Source organism: Leopardus geoffroyi, chromosome E1, assembly GCF_018350155.1.
Source record: "Leopardus geoffroyi isolate Oge1 chromosome E1, O.geoffroyi_Oge1_pat1.0, whole genome shotgun sequence".
NCBI classification, from domain to species: domain Eukaryota; kingdom Metazoa; phylum Chordata; class Mammalia; order Carnivora; family Felidae; genus Leopardus; species Leopardus geoffroyi.
Window position 1 is genome coordinate 2940868 of NC_059330.1, and position 18986 is coordinate 2959853.

The window sequence follows — 18986 nt, forward strand, 5'->3', positions numbered from 1 at the left end:
ACGTGCTCCTACCTCTGGACCAGAGCATTTACTTACCAGCGTGAAACCCCCTGGAGATCTCATTGCCTCTGCGCATTCAAGATGGTGGCTGATCTGTCACCCTGAGTGCTAGAATGAGGACACCTGGCGGAGAGTCCATAGCCAGCCCTTGAGGGACTTCACCAAGGGCTTCTCCCTCCCTTGAGGGAGGAGAAGGCAAGCTGACAGGCCCCAGGTGGGATGTGTGTGCTATTCCTCGGGCACTCCCGGCTGCCCAAGAACAAAGGAAAGGGGGGAAACAAAGGGTTAACCGATAGAGGTCACGGTCGTGCAGGACCCGAGTCTCCATCTATTTACAAAGATCTTAGTCAATCACAAGAAAAAGGCAGTCTTATCAATAGCCGCATCTCCAGAAATTTGTAGACTCAGTTTCCTGGAGCCCCAACATCACCCTCCCCTCCATAGTGATGTGGGAAACAGAGGCAGAAGGAAATGGCAGATAGAACTCAATTTCCGTATAACCTGCAGCCCCTTGACGAATACTTGAGGCCGGCGAGAGCCAAACACTTCTCTAGGAACTCCCTATGTCTTAATGTTAATATTTTGCTGGAGGGTGGGGGGGGGGGGAAACCCTTAGTTCGGCAATAGCTAGGCCTCCACCATCTTGGGAGTGTTCTTTAGCATATGAAGATCTCACTGGAAACTTCCTCCTGATTTTACCTCCCCCAACCCCATAGTATATAACTAGTCTCTCCTCGTGGTCCGGGCAGCTGTTTCTGCCCACGGGTCGTGTCCCCGTGCTTTAATAAAATCACCTTTTTGCACCAGAGACATCTTTAAGAATTCGTTCTTGGCCGTCGTCTCTGGACCCCCTGAGCCCCACTATCACCCCAAAACCCTCATCCGACTGAATTGTGTCCCCCTGCCACCCTCCCCCCAGTTCATGTTGAAGCCCTGACCCCAGTGTGGCTGTAGCTAGAGACGGGCTTTGGGGAGGCAATCAGTTTACATGCGGTCATAAGAGTGGGGGCCCTGATCGGATAGGGTGAGTGATTTTACAAGAAGAGATGCCAGAGAGCCACTGGCTCTCTTCGTGTCCGTGCACGTGCAGTAAGGAAGGGCCACGTGAGGACATGGCCAGATGGCAGCTGCCCGCAGGCCAGGAAGACAGCTCTCGCCACAGACCCGATTGGCCGGCACCTTGGTCTTAGACTTCCGGCCTCTAGCACTGTGAGAAAATGAGTTTCTGTTGTTTAAGCCGCCCGGTCTGTGGAAATTCCTTATGGCGGCCCGTGAGGACAAAGATATGCAGAGTGAATGGGGGTGCAGCTTGGTTGCTACGAGATTGTGCGACTTGAAGATTTTGGGGTTCTCTGGGGCGCCTGCGGGGCTCCGTCGGTGAAGCGTCCGGCTTCGGCTCAGGTCACGATCTCACGGTCCGTGGGTTCGAGCCCCGCGTCGGGCTCTGTGCTGACGGCTCAAAGCCTGGAGCCCGCTTCTGATTCTGTGTCTCCCTCTCTCTCTGCCCCTCCCAGCTCGTGCTCTCTCTCAAAAATAAATATTTAAAAAGTTAAAAAAAAAAAAGATTTTAGGGTTCTTTATTCCCTCAGCATAACTGAGGCTCTTCTGGCTGACACAAACAACCCTCTTGGCTAAAAGGGAAAGAGAGAGAGCTGCGGGGAAGCTAAAGTCACTCCATCCCACAAAGACAACTGCATTTCCCATAGAGCTGGGATTTGCGGACCTTGGCTCCAATGACGACCAGATGGCAAGGCTTGGAGAAGCTGCTGGTTTTGCACAAGAGATAACAATAAATGTCTGATGTCAGAATCACTAGAGAAACTTTATTTTCACAATTTTATTTCATTAAAAAATTTTTTAGTGTTTATTTTTGAGAGAGAGACAGACAGACAGACAGACAGAGTGGGAGCAAGAGAGGGGCAGAGAGAGACACACACACACAGAATCCGAAGCAGGCTCCAGGCTCCGAGCTGTCAGCACAAGGTCCCGACACGGGGCTCGAACCCACACACCGTGAGATTATGACCTGAGCCAAAACCAAGAGCTGGATGCTTCACCAAGTGAACCCTCCAGGGACCACCCCGGAAATTCTTTTTTAGACATCATTTCAGACTTACAGGAAAGTTGCAAGAGCAGTACAAGGAATTCCTATATACTCTTCAACCAGATTTCCCTGCACGTTAACGTTATTACATTGTCTTTATCTCCCCCAGCCTCCTCTCCACACACACACAACTTTTTCTCTACCGTTTGAGAATAAATTACAGACACGATGCCCCTTTACCCTCAGATACTCTAGTGTGTATTTCCTAGAGACTCTTACATAACCATAGTACAATTCTCAAGATCAGGAGATTAACCCTGATAAAACACTATAACCTTCAGACAATAGTCAGATCCGGCCTGTTGTCCCAGTGATGTCCATGATAGCAAAAGAAAGTCCTGGAACTGGGACAGTTCCTTGGTCTTCCTTCCTTCCTTCCTTCCTTCCTTCCTTCCTTCCTTCCTCCCTCCCTCCCTCCCTCTCTTTCCCCCCCTTTAGTCTTTGTCTTTTGTAACTTTGGCCTTTTTGAATTTTTGAAGAGTACAGACCAGCTGTTTTGTAAGCCCTCAATCCGGGCTTCTCTCTTGTTTCTTCATAAGTAGATTCAGGTACTGTATTTTGGGTAGAAACAGCATGGAAATGTTGTGGTGCTGTACGAATACGGGGGCGGGGGCGGGGGTGTTAACTTGATCACTGGGTGAAGGCGGTGTCCGGCCAATCGGATTTCTCCTGTAAGAAGTCCTCTGATCCAAAGTGGGCGGAACGGAGAACATTGGTGAGCGAGCTGCAAACCATCTTTTCCACACTCCGCTTACACGGCCTCTGTGCGGGGCGTGCACTGAGCAACCCTTCACAGACCCAGACGTCTCTGCCGCGTCTCCATTTCGGCACTGGGCGCATTACCATGACCCCTTACGGGAGGGTGCCTCCGAAGACGAGCATGAGCCCGGCACACAGTTGTGTCTCTAGACACTGGAGGGATGGATGAAAGCGACAGGCCAGGGAAGTAGAGGGTGTGAGGAGGGATGGAAGAGGACAAGCCGAGCCTGACGACAGATTGCGGGGAGGCCCTCCCTCTTCCTGCCACAGAAAGTGGCTGCATCTGGAGAAGCTTCCCGGCATCCGGCCCGGCCCAATCCCGGTTCGGGCAGAGGGGCAGTGTTTCAGGACTGGGTTATTCCTGGTGATCTGGGTTGTGCGTGGAGGCCAGATCCTAGGGTCCCTACATTTAAGGCAGCCATTTCCAGGGTTCCTGCTGTCGCATCAGGAGGAAGGCGGAAAGAGAGGTGATGTCCTTCAGAGAAGTGTGTACTGCTGTACTCAGTGCTGAGGTGGAAGGGAGGGGAGGGGAGGGGAGGGGAGAGGGGGCCACTGAATGACTCACCAAAGCTAGGGGTGACCCATCTGTGCGAAACCCCAAGAGGCAAGGCTCACAAGAGCTCACCTGCTGATCGCTTATGTTGTCACGTCAAGGGAAGTGGCTGAAAGTGACCAGAAATCTGAGGCCAAAGTTCTAGGTGTGGAGAAGCTATTTTGAGCAAGGAGCTCGTCAACAGAGCCGGTGTCGCGGTTCAAATTCAACACAACGGTGGATACTACGAAGGAGACTCAGGGAAGCAAAGGGCAAAATATTAAGACTAAATTTCAAATGGAAAAAGGAAAAATCTAACTAGATCCAAACTGAAAAAAATTGTTTCTTATCAATTAGAAATAACAAAAGTAGACACAAAATAAACAAGTTTCTAAAAGACCAAGCCTCCTACTGAAACAGAAAGGCAATTTGCTCAGGAAACTCACACTTCCTGCCCACTTTGTTTGCTGGGAAAACACGGGAGAGTAGACCATCTGGGGTAATTAATTCTGGAGTAAAAATGTCAGAACCTGGGTAAACAAAGATTAGCGCCAAGATAAAAACAATAAAAGGAACCAGGAACTAAAAGAGAAACCGCATTTCAATAAATTCAAAGGGGTAGAATTCCGGACAAAATTCAGAAGACGATTCCTGGGATTCTGCCATCGGTTAACGTTCTGAACAAGACTCGCTCCTTCATATGTAAAAGCATCTCAGGTTTTAAACGGACTTCTGGAAAATGCTCACAAATCGAGCGGAAAGGTGTGTAAGTAACATCTAAAAACAAGCCCTTCGAAACCTCCCCCTTAGAATTCTACAACCCGAAGCCACGGAACAGGAAAAGGTTAAGGTAACTGTGCAGAGGTAGTAGCCTACACAGTGACCGAACTTGGCTTTGGCAAACCCTGCTTTCAGGGTCTGTTGCACTGATGTCCGAAAACCATGCAGAAGAGCTGGGAAGCAAGTGTGTGAGTCAGGTTCTCAGGCTCCTTCCCTTCCTCCTCCAGAGCTTAGCTTCACAAAACCACTGGGAACAGTGTCTTCTCTGAGAGCTGCGGAAAAGGTTTTATTCCCCGACCTAAAGCTAGTTCCGGCAAAGTGGTGCATGGAGAACATTCGCTAAAGCATCTGTCTCTGAGTCTGCCATGTTCCCAGAAGTGGGGACATGAGCCCCGACGGGGAGCTCAGGGGTTGGGGTTCTCGGAGAGGCAGGAAGCACAAACGTACAAGAGGCCAGTTTCCACATTACACAGAGTCAGAGCTGGAAGAGAACTCTAATATGAGCTGGTTCAATTGTCTGTTTTATGTTTTTTTTAACGTTTATTTATTTGAGAGAGCGAGCGAGCGCGAGTGTGTGTGTGTGTGTGTGTGTGTGTGCAGGGGAGGGGAAGAGAGACAGAATCCCAAGCAGGCTCCACGCTGTCAGCACAGAGACAGACACGCGGCTTGAACTCACGAACCGTCAGATCGTAACCCGAGGTGAAATCAAGAGTCGGACACTTAACCAACTGAGCCACCCAGGTGGCCCTAGTCTCTCTCTGGTTGAGGAAACCAAGTCCTGGCAAGTGTAAGTGACTAGGGCCAGTGCCTAGACTGGCTGCCAGCCTTTCTTCCCGCCACCCCGCATACGACAAGTGCAACGGGAAAATTCACAGGCCACAGCACCAAAGCTACACGTTGTGTACACGTTAGGACCACACCCTTTCCCAACTTGCACACCAAGTTTAGAGTCAGGTTTAAGTCATTTTCCCAGAAGCAACGGGTGCCGCTAGCCAGTTGTGAGCAAGGAAGGTGGATTTAAGACCTGACCTTGGACTTGGAAAGACTTGGGTTTGAATTTGGGGCTAGTTCTTAACCTTTCTGAGCATCATTTCCTCCTCTGTAAAAGAAAGGAATTAGGTCCTTAAGTTACTTTGCTACTTAAACTTATTCCTTCAGCTTCAAAGCACTTGGTAGGATTGTAAGGATTAAACAACATAATCTATTCAAAGCGCTTAGCATTGTAGCTAAATTCGCATTCAGTCGTGTTTACTATTATTGTGAGCAGGCCTCTACTTCCACAGATTCATTAGGCAGATTGTCTCTTAATGAAGGGGGTGATGGGGGCCTGACCTGTGGGAATGGAGAGGCGGTAACGGAATTGAGACATTTCAGGGTTAGTACACCAGCTATCCACTACTATGTAACAAGCCACCTGCAAATTTAGTAGCTTAAAAATTCATATTTTTCGTATGAATCCGCAATTTGGCCAGGGCTGGTCTCTGTTCCATACGGCGTCATCTGGAGGAAGATCAGTGAGGGGCTGGAGGGTCCTCTTTCCAAGATGGCTTACTCACACGGTTGGAAAGTTCGTTCTGGCTATTGACTAAGCTTAGCCGGGGCTGAAGGCTGGGGACGTTGGTTCCTTTCCAAGTGAGCCTTTCCACAGGAAGAGCTTGGGCTTCCTTACGGCATAGCGAGTGGGTTCCAAGAATGAGCATTCCAAAACAATGAGGTGGTATTTTTGTGACTTCATCTCGGAAGACAAATATCACTACTCCTTCTCTATTTTCTCGGTCAAGGCAGGAAGGCAGGTCTATCTAGGCTCTCTCTCTCTTTTAAATGTTTATACAGTTTTGAGAGAGAAAGAGAGAGAGAGAGAGAGAGAGAGAGAGAGCAAGCAGGGGAGCGGCAGAGAGAGAGGGAGACACAGAATCCCAAGCAGGCTCCGGGCTCCAAGCTGTCAGCACAGGACCCGACGTGGGGCTTGAGTTCACGAACCGTGAGATCATGACCTGAGCCGAAGACTCAACCAACTGGGCCACCCAGGCGCCCCGACAAAATCTCTCTCTTGACAGGGGTCTAGAAGGGCAAGCATTATAGATATAGGTTGCATCCATGTCTGGAAAACATGACCTGCCAACGATTGACGATGGGCAGTGAGGAAGAATGAGTTCCTGGGGAGACTGAAGTTTCTACCTTAGGTGACCCCATGGCGCCATTAATAGAATTCAGGAACGCAGAGGATATTGCTAAAAGCGTCCAAACAAGGAGGCCATTAGATTGGGGATGGCTCTAACACCTTGGTAGCCCACATAAGCAAACCAAACTTAAGCCAGAGCCAAAGCGCTCAAATCCAGGAAAGTGAAACTTAAGAACAACCCATCACACGGAGCCCAAATAAGGCAACTGCTTAAGCCCTAACCACTGAAATAACTGTTTCCCTTTGCTTTGGTGACTTCCCTGTAAAAACCTTGCCCCGTTCCTGTCAGGTGAGCACTTTGGGGCTGGCACTGCTCCACTGAAATCCACGTTTGTGCCAACAAGCTCTTCCCAGTGTATCTTTTATAGCATTTTGGAGCACAGGATCTCAGTGGGGATAGGAGCGTAGCAGCGAGGGAGGAATGAATGAGTGACCCCGAGGAGGACAAAACCCACTAGAGTTCCACTTCGTGGAAACCAGAAAGAAGGCGGGATGCGAGCTGAAGTGAATTTAACGTCCCAAAGAAGTCAAGATGGTTTGGACTGCGAAGGAGACACGGGCTAGGAAATGGGGGTACCCTGGTGACCTTTGGGAGGGTAAAACGTAGCACATACCATTTAGCAGCTGTGATGCTTTCTAGAAACCCTTTCTAATGTTTAAAGCACTTCCACACATGGGAGGAATGCCTTGCTGGAAAATAAGCTTTTGTGTTTTTGTTTTTTTTTTCTCTGTTAAGAGCAGAAGTGAGTGGGGCCCCTCGGTGGCTCAGTCATTTGAGTGTCTGACTCTTGATTTGGGTCCAAGTCATGACCCCAGGGTTGGGCTCTGTGTTGAGTGTGGAGCCTGCTTAATAATTCTTTCTCTCCCTCTGCCCCTCTCTCCTGCTTACTCTCTCTCTCAAAGAAATACATATACAGCAGAAACGAATGGATTAAATATGTAAATGTTCAGACCCGGGACTAGAAAGCTCCCAGAAGAACACACAGAAGGAGCGCTTCATGACTTTGGACTTGGCAGTGATTTCTTGGGTATGACACCAAAAGCACAGACAACGAAAGCAAAAAATAGACAAGGGAGACTACATCAAACTCGTAAGTGTCTGCAGAGCGGAGGACTGAGAAAAAAGGCAAACTACGGAATGGAAGAAAACATCTGATAAAGGGTTAATATCCAAACAATGTAAGCAGCGCCTTCAACTCGAAGCAAAAAAACCTCCCTAATAGCCCAATTAAAAAAACAGGCCAAGGACTTGAATAGGCATTTCTCCAGAAAGACATACAAATGGTCAACAGGTATATGAGACGACGCCCAACATCACCGGTCACCAGGGAAACGCAACTGAAGGCCACAAGCAGGTATCACCACACCCCTGTTAGGAATGTTATTATCGATAAAGCCCAAAAGGTAACAAGTGTTGGTGAGCATGCAGAGAAATTGGAACTCTGGCACACTGCTGGTAGAAATGTAGGATGGTGTAGCCACCGTGGAAGACAGCATGCAGGTTCCTAAAATAATTAAATACAGATATAGCATATGCCCAGCAATCCCACGGCTACAGATTTTCTTTTAAATGCTTATTTTTCAGAGAGAGAGAGAGAGAGAATGAGAGAGAGAGAGAGAGAGAGAAGCAGGGGAGGGGCAGAGAGAGAGGACACAGGATCTGAAGCAGGCTCCAGGCTCTGAGCTGGCAGCACAGACTGGTCCACCCAGGCGCCCCCACTCCTACAAATTTATCCAAGAGTTGAAATCACGATCTGGAAAAGAGATCTGCACGCCCAAGTTCACTGCAGTATTATTCACAACAGCCAAGATGTGGAGACAACTCAAATGTCCACCGATGGATGAATGATAAAGAGAAATGTACTATATACCCGCAGTGGTTTATTCTGCCTCACAAAGAAGCATCGTGCCATAGTTGACAATGCGGATGAACCTTGAGGGCATTAAGTTTAAATAAGCCAGTCACACAAAGGCAAATACTGCATGATTCTGCTTATGTGAGGTACCCGAAATGGTCATGCACAGAGAAGCAGAGGGCAGAACGGGGGTCGCCAGGGATTGGGGGGAGGGGGAGTGGGGGCTGCTATTCAGTGGGGGGATAAAGTTTCAGTTAAGCAAGATGATTAAATTCTAGAGATCTGTATATCTTGCCTCTAGTTAACAATAGCATATTGCGCACTTACAAATTTTGTCAAGAGGGTAGATCTCATGTTAAATGTTCTTGCTGCCAAAAACAAACCGAAAAAGCTTGCCAAAAAAAAAAAAAAAAAACCCTAAAAACCCACAAAAAGGCAGAAGTGTACTTGAGCAGAATAGCTTTTGCCAGCGCACTTCGGAACTCGAGGGTAGGCGAGCTGCAGGGGTGCGCTCGACCTCGAAGGGTGAAGGAGATCCCGAGCCAGTGTTCCAGGGCCAACTGTGGCTTGAGAATGTGGCCACGCATGCTAACAGGCAGAGGGACAGTGGCCGAGGGCTGGGCACTGAGCCCTGTGCCGACAAATACCCATAATGCCCTCTTATAAACCTCATCACAGCTCTGTGAGGTGCGGATTATCGTTCAACAAATACTTAAAAAAATTTTTTCCAATGTTTATTTTTGAGACACAGAAAGTGAGCGGGGTAGGGGCAGAGACAGAGGGAGACGGTAGGGTCTGGGCTCTGAGCTGTCAGCACAGAGCTCGATGTGGGGCTCGAACTCACGGACTGTGAGATCATGACCTGAGCTGAAGTCGGACGCTTAACTAAGCCACCCAGGCACCCCCACAAATACTTTTTTAACTGAAGCATCATCAACTTACAATGTGACACTCGTTTCAGGTGTATGACATACTGATTCAGCAATTCTATATGGGACTCAGTGCTTGCCATGGTGGTACCAGGGGCAGTGAGCACCTGAGGTTGGGATTATTACCTGCTCCGTTTCACAGTTAAGCTTGGAGTTCAAGAGGCTGTTAAGTGAATTTTTTTTTAGCCCACTGTCCATTGTATTTTCTAGTAAAATGGAATTTCACAGGCCTCTTAACAGAATTCTAGAGATGAGGCTGAAAAATGCAAGTCTTCGTAAGTAACGAAGAGTCTCCGAAAGATACGGCAACGTTTCCTCCCTCCACTAGGTGTGGAGGTAGGTGCCGTGTTGCATCGTAAAACTGAGCCAAATAATCCAGTTGGACAAGGTATCTTCCCTAAGAATCTCCATCGGCTTCTCCTGTGCACAACCAAGACTTGCGTGAACGTTGGTAACTGGTTGTCAACTTTTTTCTGTTTTCCGCTAAAATAATCTGCTCTTGCAAGTGTTATTGGAACACAGGGACTTTGTAAGCCTTCCGAGACTTAAGAAATTGTTGCTACATCTCCTAAAAATTACCTCTGAAATCGACAGTCCTTCTGATTGGTTGCTGCTACAGGCTGAACTCTGTCCCCCTCACCCCTCCCAAAAAGGTTGCAGTCATACCTCCCAGTAGTTTTGAATGTGACCTTATTTCCAAATAAGGAGGCAGAAGATGGAGTTAAAAGGACATCACTAGGGTGGGCTCTCATCCTACACAACAGGGTCCTCGTAAGACGGGGGCTCTTGGACACGGAGGGAGACAGACACATACAAATGCGAAGGCACAGAGAGAATGTCATCTGCAAGTCAAGGAACACCCGAGTCTACCAGAAGCTAGGAGAGACGCGAAGTCTCCCTCACGGCCCTGGGAAGGAACCAAACCTGCTGGCACCTCGATCTTGGGACTTCTGGCTTCCAGAACTGTGACACGATCCATTTCTGTTGTTGAAGCACCCCCCTGCCCCCGTTTGTTAGGGCAGCCCCAGGAAACGAATACAGCTGCCTTGAAAATAAGGGAGCAATTACTGTATCTCCTTACCAGTCAGGTTTGTTAAATATAGAAGCACCAGGCACTTCTCCCTTCTCCCGTGTGCACAATGGAAAAAGTAAAAACCGTCAAATAACTGGAGTCTGTTGCATCTAAACAGACAGCCCAGGGGCGCCTGGGTGGCTCAGTCGGTTGAGCGTCTGACTCTTGATTTCGGCTCAGGTCGTGATCTCACGGTTGTGGCATCGAACCCCGGATCGAATCCCCCTGCCTGAGATTCTCTCTGCCTGTCCCCCGTGGCACTTTCTCTCTCAAAATAAACATTAAGCTGACAGCCCGGATCTGATTCCAAGCCACGGGGTCTCCCATCACACCACAGCCACACGCAGGCACGGCATTAAAGCAGAACTACCGGCGGATTTTTCTTCCGTGGTTAGCCTTTGCTCGCTTTCTATTGGCTGCTCTTTTCACTAATAATTTCTAAGTACGCTTTTAAAAATTAATGCCTTACGTGTTTTTTTTTTTTTTTAATGTTTATTTATTTTTGAGACAGAGAGAGACAGAGCATGAATGGGGAAGGGTCAGAGAGAGGGAGACACAGAACCCGAAACAGGCTCCAGGCTCTGAGCTGTCAGCACAGAGCCCGACGCGGGGCTCGAACTCACGGACCGCAAGATCATGACCTGAGCCGAAGTTGGCCGCTTAACCGAGCCACCCAGGCGCCCCAATGCCTTACGTGTTTTAAGTGTTGCAAATTTTTTCTCCCGATGTCATTTATCTTTTCATGTTTCAAATGGCATTATTTTCTATAGCCATTTGAACTGTTCATTAGGGGAAGTAGGTTAACTTTCTTTTATGGCGTTTGAAGTTCACACGTTGCTCGCAAAGGCTTTCCCCATCCCGAGATCACAAAAACCCTCCGTTTTCCCCTCCCCCATATTTTTATAGTTTTGTGTTTTGCTGAAGAATCAGGCTTCACATTTCCCTGATGGATAGCTAATTGATCCAGCACCATTAACTGAATAATAGAACTCCTCCCCACAGATGTGGAATGTCGCTTTTATCACAAATTCTTTTTTTCTTTTTTTTTCTTTTTGCATGTTAAATTTTTTTTCAACGTTCATTTATTTTTGAGAGCCAGTGTGACGCTGGCTTGAACCCACGAACCGCGTTGAACCGTGAGATCACGACCTGAGCCAAAGTCAGAGGCTCAACCAATGGAGCCACCCAGGTGCCCCATCACAAATTCTTCAAGACACAGAGGTCGGTTTCCAGCCTGGATTCATTTTCTGACTTCACGGGCCAGTCTTTAGCAATGGGCCGGAAATGCACGTGCACGTATTCTGGGGCGCCCTCCCCCACCGCCCCAGGAAGCCAGCGATGCCGTGGCTCACCTCACCTCTCACCTACACGAGTTGACCATGTGGCTCCTGGCTTGCGGGCAACGAGGAGGTAGTCGGTCAGTATGGGGGAGGGGCGGTAACATTAGAAAGCTCGGCCTCCCAGATCCCCACCCCGGCCGGGCCGAGTGACAAAGGGGCAATGGAGAGTGAGGTCCTGGCCAAAGACAGAGCAAGATCCCCCTCCCACCAAACAAGCTGCAAAATGGTATCACCTCCTTTCTAGGGATAACGTGGCCTCCCTGGATACCCATCGCGGCAATGTTTAACCAGCGAAGGAATGGGGGAGGTCTCCGGCTTTCACGTGAGGGTGGGATCTGCTGGGGGCAGGGACAACTCCCACTTGGGTGTTCAGAGAAAGCCCCTTCATGCACATTGTCTCACGGGCTCTCACAAGCACCCAGTGTCACTAGGCGGGCAGTGTCTCCCCTCTTGCAGGCGGGGGTCGGTGCCGCCCCTCACGGAGGAACCTGGCACTAGGGGGTGAGCAGAATGGGCTTCGTTCGGATGGCTCCAGGACATGCAGGAAGGGTGCCCGGGAGAATGACGACTTCAGGCCCCTCCTTCCCAGTACCCGTCTCTGCAGAATCTCCTGTTCCCACAACAAATCCTTACCGAACACCTCTGATGGGCTAGGGATTCGTCTGGGCCTTGGGAATACAGCAGAACACACATCCAGGGGATCATCGTTCTCTTCGGCCAGGCTGGCGATCCCTACTCTGAACCGTGACCCAGACTGGCCTTTGCTCCATCCTCTGGGTGGAGCCGTGACCTCCGGCCAACGTCTGCACTTTGCTCCGGTCTCCGGTTGCTTCCCTGGCTACCGGTCACTTCCTGAAACGCACTGACCTGCTCCAGAAAGACACGCTTTTCTATTCTTGAGGCAGAGACCACTGGCAGATGCAGACCCAAATCCCAGCCATGCCTTAATTCTGACCTTTTAAAATAGGCTTCAGGCAGGTCACAGTTGCCTGCGCATGCCATTGTGACAGCAGGGGTGGCACATACAGTTCTTCTTGAAGCAGGAAATAGAGCTCAGATGCCGAGGTGGCCGCTCTCTTTTCTCACTACACCTTTTCCTCCGATGCCCCCACCTTTCGGGATGTTGTCTGAGGAGGGGGGCTTGGCAGAAGGAATACGTACTAGATGTACGTAGGGCACCGCACTTAAGACCCCACCGGTTCAGGTTCTGCAGGCAGAAATACTCTTCTACTGGCTGTAGTTAGTAGAACTGTGTCCCAAGAAAGGTATGTCCAAGTTCAAACCCCCAACACCCGTGAATTGGACCTCACTTGGACAAAGGGTCTTTGCAGATACAATTAAGGTGAGGATGTCGAGAGGAGATCATCCCTGGTAGGGGAGGACCTTAAATCCAATGGCATGGGGTTGGTATGCCGTGGTGTCCTTTCAAGAGACAGAAAAGGAGATCACAGAGAGACAGAGGGGGAAAGGCCAGGCGAAGCTCCACGGGAAGATGAGGCAGAGACTCGAGGAAGCCAAGGAACGCAGAGGACTGCCAGCGGCCACCAGGGAGAGGAGAAAGGCACGGGACGGATTCTCTCCGAGCTTCCAGAAGCAACAAGCCCTGCCGACACCTTGAACTTCTGGCCTCCAGAGCTGCCAAAGGGTATATTGCTGTTAAGCCGCTAAGTTTGTGGTCATTCGTTACGGACCCGGCCCGCTTTTCCCCTCGTTGCAAGCACTGCCGTGGACAACGTGAGCGACTGTGGAGAGCGCAGCCTTCATGTTCCTTTCCCCGGGGAATCTGGCGACAGTTCTCAGATGGCTGGACAGCACCCAGCAGGCGCCCGTTCACCAGCAGAAGAGGCCTGGGGCCCCCTGTGAGGTGCTGGGCTCTGTAGGTTCCGGAGGCGTGGGATCGATGTCCTCATCCATATCAGATCTGTCTGCTCCCATCTCAGTCCTTTCTTCCTGCCTGATCCAAAGGCTGCTTTCTAGCTGTTTTTCCGCAATTTCCAGCTCTTCCTCTGTCTGTAACACGGCCACGGTTTCGCGGGGTAAGTGTGAGGAGTACAGGCCGAGTTTGGCCTTACAGCCAAACATCGCTTCGTATGGACTTTGCTGCAAGGAAACGTCGAACACCTGATTCCTCGCCAGCTGCACAAATCGCAGGCCTTCGGCCCAGCGGCGTGAGCGGTGACTCTGCATCCAGGCACGTATCATGTTCTTGACGTCATGGCTCGCTCGCTCCAGGGAGCCCTGGCCTTGGCCAGGGCGGTGCTGACCACAGACGATCTTCAGCTCCGGCCATACCTCATTAAGCTCATTAACAACCTGGTTTGTGAACTCTACACCGCTGTCAGATTCTAACATGCCAGGGGTACCGAGAATTGTGAAAATATCCAACAGGACACTGACCACCTCGTGGGCCTGTTTAGCTCTTAACGGTCGTAAGATGATAAACTTGGTCAGGTGGTCCTGGTAATACAAAATAAACTTGAACTCACCATCGGCATTTGACTGCATGTCAAGTACTTCAACTTGGCATCTGGAGTCGATGTCCTTAAAAGGCATGGGCTTGGGCGCAAGACCTCTCTTGGGCACTGGGTTCTTCTGGTGGCACTGTTTACAGAGTGTCAGGTACAAGACAATGACTTCTTTGGTGACATTCCCATATTTTCCTTGTAGCTCCTTGAGCATCCGTGTCCGCCCACCGTGTCCAATATTGAGGTGTGTGTCGTGAAGAATGTCAAACAACTCTTCCTTATGTACGTAATACCGTATTCGATCACGTTCCCTGTGAGCGGCCTCTATTAGCTTCTCCGTGCCTCGCACAGAGATCACGTCATATTTTGCTGCGCGGCGGTAGTCACGTGATGACTTCTTCCCCTTTTCCTTGGCTTCTTTGACTTCCTTTATTGTTTGAAAGTACTTTTCTTTGGAAAATACTTTGCTGTTATAACTTTTGCTTTCTACTAACTTTGTCACGCTTGTAAGAAACTTTTCTCTCATGTTACTTATCTCCATTTCCGTTTCACTTGTGCTGGAAACAGCAGGGGAGTCATTTCCAGCTTTCTGGGGCATCATGGAGAGCTGTAAGAAGGATCCTAGGAAAGGGAGAAAGAAACAGAGTTCAGTTCACTGATATTCCATCTGGAAGACTTTCCCTCCAGAGTTCTGCATTCTTCCATCTGATATTTGAAGACTACTACGTAGAAGAAAGAAAACACGATAATAGTACAAAGCAGTAACAGAAAAAGGCAACCAAAAAGCCAAGCAAGGGGCGCCTGGGTGGCTCAGTCGGTTAAGCGTCTGACTCTTGATTTCGGCTCAGGCCATGAACTCACAGTAGTGGGATCGAGCCCCACACTGGGCTCTGTGTTGTGCAAGGAGACTGCCTGAGATTTCTCTCTCCCTCTCTCAAAATTAAAAAAAAATTAAAAAGCCAACGAAGACCATCCAAAACCAGGGCATGTCAAAAGAATTTTACATCAGTAAGATATATATGCAAATATGGAGTAATTTTAGATTTCAGGCAAACAGAAGAAATGAAACTGTTAGCTCATACGGGGAAACCTGATTAACTGGTCTTCATTAATTGAACAGGACACAGGATAAATGGAAATGCTTAAGGGCAGTGGACTAATACCTTCCTTCAATAGCTTTTTTTGTTTGTTTTTAAAAAACTTTTTATGTGTATTTATTTTTGAGAGAGAGAGAGAGAGACAGAGTGCAAGCAGGGGATCAGCAGAGAAAGAGGGAGACACAGAATTCAAAGCAGGCCCCAGGCCCTGAGCTGTCAGCACAGAGCCCGACGCGGGGCTCGAACCCATGAATCATGAGATCATGACCTGACCCGAAGTTGGACACTCAACCAACTAAGCCACCCAGGTGCCCCTCCCTCAGTAACTTTTAAAATAATATAAACAGGAGGGGCACCTGGGCGGCTCAGTCAGTTGAGCATCTGACTTTGGTTCAGGTCACGATCTCACAGTTTGTGGGTTCGAGTCCCGCATCAGGCTGTGTGCTGACAGCTCAGAGCCTGGAGCCTGCTCCAGATCCTGTGTCTCCGTCTCTCTGACCCTCCACGGCTTGCATTCTGTCCCTCTCTGTCTCTCAAAAATAAATAAATGTTAAAAAAATTTTTTTTAAAGATAATATAAACAGGAGAACATTGGTAGAAGGTTATCACACGATAACAGCAAACTTTGAACTTGAAGTTCACGGCAGAGAGGGCTCTTCAGCCTTTCCACAATCAGCATAATCAGTTTCTTGTGGCCCAAGAGCCTGTCCTCGCTTTAGGAGAATTGAGAAGAAGGTGGTAAGAAATTTTACGACGATGGTTTTCCCGTTGACCATACACAGGATTAGCGAATGAAGAGTCTGGGTCCTTACCCCGAGTGACCACACTCTCATAATTGTCCAGCATTGTGTCCCTGCACCCTTCAGCAGTCCTTCCAGAGGCTTCCAAACACCTCTAGTCTTCGGTCATACCCGCCAAAGGTCGCTACCTCTTGAGACAATGCCAGCTGCAGCCACAGGGACCATTCCTGGCAGCCACATCGGGACTGGGGAAGGGGGAGTGGAGGCTACCTGGAATGAAGCCACACCAGCATAAATGACTTGACACATAAGTCATGTGAATATTATATGGAAGATCCCGGAAATAAAGACAAGGTCTCCTATCCAACCACGTGAGTCCCGCTTCGTGGGTAAGAAAAAAAAGTTCTGTCCTCCTGGGAGGTCTGTAGGCCTGGGCTGTTTTGACATTGCCTGAGCTGCGAGCCACATATTTCCGGAAAAAAAAAAACCAAAACAAAACAGTGAGTTGAAATGAACGTGGGTGCTCCCAAGGCTGGGAGACACTTTCGGGTACAGGCTTGATGGCTCTGAATTGAGGCAGCAGGGTGTTTCCAGAAATGGAAATATTATACGTTATGTACAGATTTGTCAGGAGAGTATCATGCCAAAAAGAGATACCCCAGAGTCCACAGTCCACCAAGGTCGGAGAATTCCTCAGGGACAGAACTTGATACTCAAGTGTCTAAACCCAGATTCCTTAGCACAACTCCAGATGGTGGGATGGTGATGTGGCCGGGGGAAGAATTCATATGATGGTAACAGGAATGCCAACAGTCAGAGGAAAACCAGATCCCCAGGATCCCAGCCATCAAATGCAGAGCTGAGGGATAGGGCAGAATCCTGAAAAGCAGAGAAAGATGAAAAGGGTTCAGAGCTCTGAGCAAGGGTCTTAGCTGAGCCGAGGTCCTGAAGGTTCTCCACTAAAAAGGCTTCAAACTCCCTCGCTCAGCATCACTGGTTGACCGTGGAACATTCCTGATTCTAAGACATTACTGACAACAAAACCACTGCCTTACTCATGGCCTTCTTTTGAGCGGAAAAACAGAGGACCTTTATTAAATGAACACATCCAAATTAAAACATGTGGAAGACACACATTTTAGTAGTAAAGAAATAGAATGTTTGCAAGTGCTGTTTGAGTCTGAACTCAAGATCCTCAGTGTACGATGATGTTCTAAAGGCTCTGAGAAGTTCTGCAGTAAAACAAAGTATGCTTCATCTACCAGTCTCATTTAATCCCGGACATGGCGCTTTGTTTCTGAAGGAGTATCTGTTGTCATCTCACAGCCTTAGTGGTCCTTAGAACAGACCTGAAAACCGCAAGATATTCAACGGGATCCAGTAAAGTGCCTTCCAGACTCCTCACTGAAACCAGCGTCTCTCCGAAATTGAGTGGCTGCGCTGGCAGCTGTAGGAGGCCCTTCAGGGGACTGCAAAGGAAGAAAGGGCCTCATTTCCAGCTTGTAAAAGAAAGAAGACAGACTGGAAAAAATTTATAATCAAAAGATGCAAAATCTCAGTCTTTAATATGAGATACGGTCCTTACACTATAGCAGGAAATTCTGAGGCACAGCCCAAAAACCACATTTGGCTAACAGACCTACTTTGGTTAGTCTACCCAATGTACTTTTTTTTTTTTTTTTTTTTTTTAATTAGAACGATTTACCTATACTTAGAGATTGGGGGATTTCACAGAAGCCTCTTGACTGATGTGCTTGGAAAAAGGGAAGATCTGGATACGCTGGGAACTTTGCTGCTTGGCAACAACTGGCTGGAGTGGAGACAGCAGCTCCCGTTAAACAGTCTGCACGCTCCTGTTTCTCAGGGTCCCTAAGCCACCTGCTACCTTGTTCAGTTTACCTGCCCATCCCTGCGGCTATCTGGGTTTTCAACACCTGTTCCACGGCAGCATGAAAGGACTGTGTTCAGCTTCCCGGTGCGATCTGTGCCTGTTGGGGGGAAACTGCTAAATGACCTTTGGTTAGAGAAAACTGGAAACACCTCCCTTCCTCACCCACCTGTGAGTCTTTGCTTTGGCGCCCCAGATCTGGAACGTCCTTTCACTGATCTTCCGGGTCACCCCCAGCTCAAATCGGCCTGCTTCCCGATGCATTCGGCAACTCCAGCTGATGGCCACGCCCCCCTCCCTGGGGGCGGGGCACTCAGCGGAGCCCTTCGCTTTGTATTTGTAGCGACTGGTTCAGGTACACGCAACCTAGCAGGTAGGAGCTGGGCCATCCACCTAGCTGTTTTCGCTCGGAGGGCCAAGGAATACAAAGCCGAGACAAAAGATGCTCAAAGGACGTTTGCAAACACTTCCCGTCCGGGTGCAGCGGCGAGGCCGTGCAGAGGGAGGGCCAAGGGTGGCGGCGTGGGAATTCAATTTAGGACTCTGCCACCCGCTGTGTGTCTGCCTCCGGCAGTTACTGAGGTTTCAGTGTCCTCCACCGTCACAGCGGCGGTACCAGTTTCCGGATGAAGACTCGGCGGTAACGCCGGATAAAACGCTAAGCCCAGTGTCCCCGCACCTTCCAACACGGACACTCCACCTCCTCCTGGGACCTGGTTCGGGCACCACCTACCCCTGCGCGGCCTTCCTCCCCGCACTCCCGCGGGCTCCGCCCCTCCCGGGCCCGGCCGCGGACCCGCTCCGCCAACCCCGCGAGGCCAGAGGGGAGGACGGGACGCCCGGGCGGTGAGGGGTATTTGCCTGGGGCCGCGGCGTCGGGGACCGCCCACCCCGCGTCCAGCCGCGGTCTCTCCTCCCGCCCGCGCGTGCCCAGTCGGTCCCTCAAGCCGCTCGCCCCGGAAGCTGCTCCGCGCCGGCCGGAAGCCCCGCCCTTGGCGCCGCGGGCCGGCCGGCACCCTTTCCACGCTCGGGATGCGGGCTCCCAACCTGTCGTTGGGAGGTGGCAGGGACTAGGGATACGCGAGGCCGGCATGCGCGTGACCTTGGCAGAACAAGCCACGGAGCCCGGTCCCCCGCCGCAAAACCGGTTATTTTCCCACGTTGTTGCAAAGCCTGCAACTCGCGAAGTCAACTTGCAGTCAGCATTCTGAGTCCGGCAGCTTAATCTAAAATGAGGGCAGA

General features: G+C 49.8%; 1 protein-coding gene across 13 annotated transcripts; it reads right to left on the reverse strand.

Moving 5' to 3' along the window:
- Window positions 1-1796: 1796 nt before the first annotated feature.
- KRBA2 (KRAB-A domain containing 2) lies at window positions 1797-18679 on the reverse strand. Of its 13 annotated transcripts, XR_006715306.1 has the most exons (5): window positions 18138-18679; window positions 17756-17858; window positions 15929-16735; window positions 12188-14640; window positions 1797-4127 (listed from the first exon to the last, which is right to left on the reverse strand). XR_006715306.1 is itself a non-coding variant. In XM_045490356.1 (4 exons), the coding sequence occupies exons 3-4, from the start codon at window positions 15960-15962 to the stop codon at window positions 13385-13387; spliced, it is 1290 nt and encodes a 429-aa protein (XP_045346312.1). In that variant the 5' UTR covers window positions 15963-16735; window positions 17756-17844; window positions 18478-18679; the 3' UTR covers window positions 12486-13384. The 13 variants fall into 13 exon arrangements, 12 of the variants coding, with proteins under 12 accessions (XP_045346312.1, XP_045346309.1, XP_045346311.1 ...); XM_045490356.1 differs by lacking the exon at window positions 1797-4127 and having other exon boundaries at window positions 12486-14640; window positions 17756-17844; window positions 18478-18679; XM_045490353.1 differs by lacking the exon at window positions 1797-4127 and having other exon boundaries at window positions 12486-14640; window positions 18478-18679.
- Window positions 18680-18986: the final 307 nt, after the last annotated feature.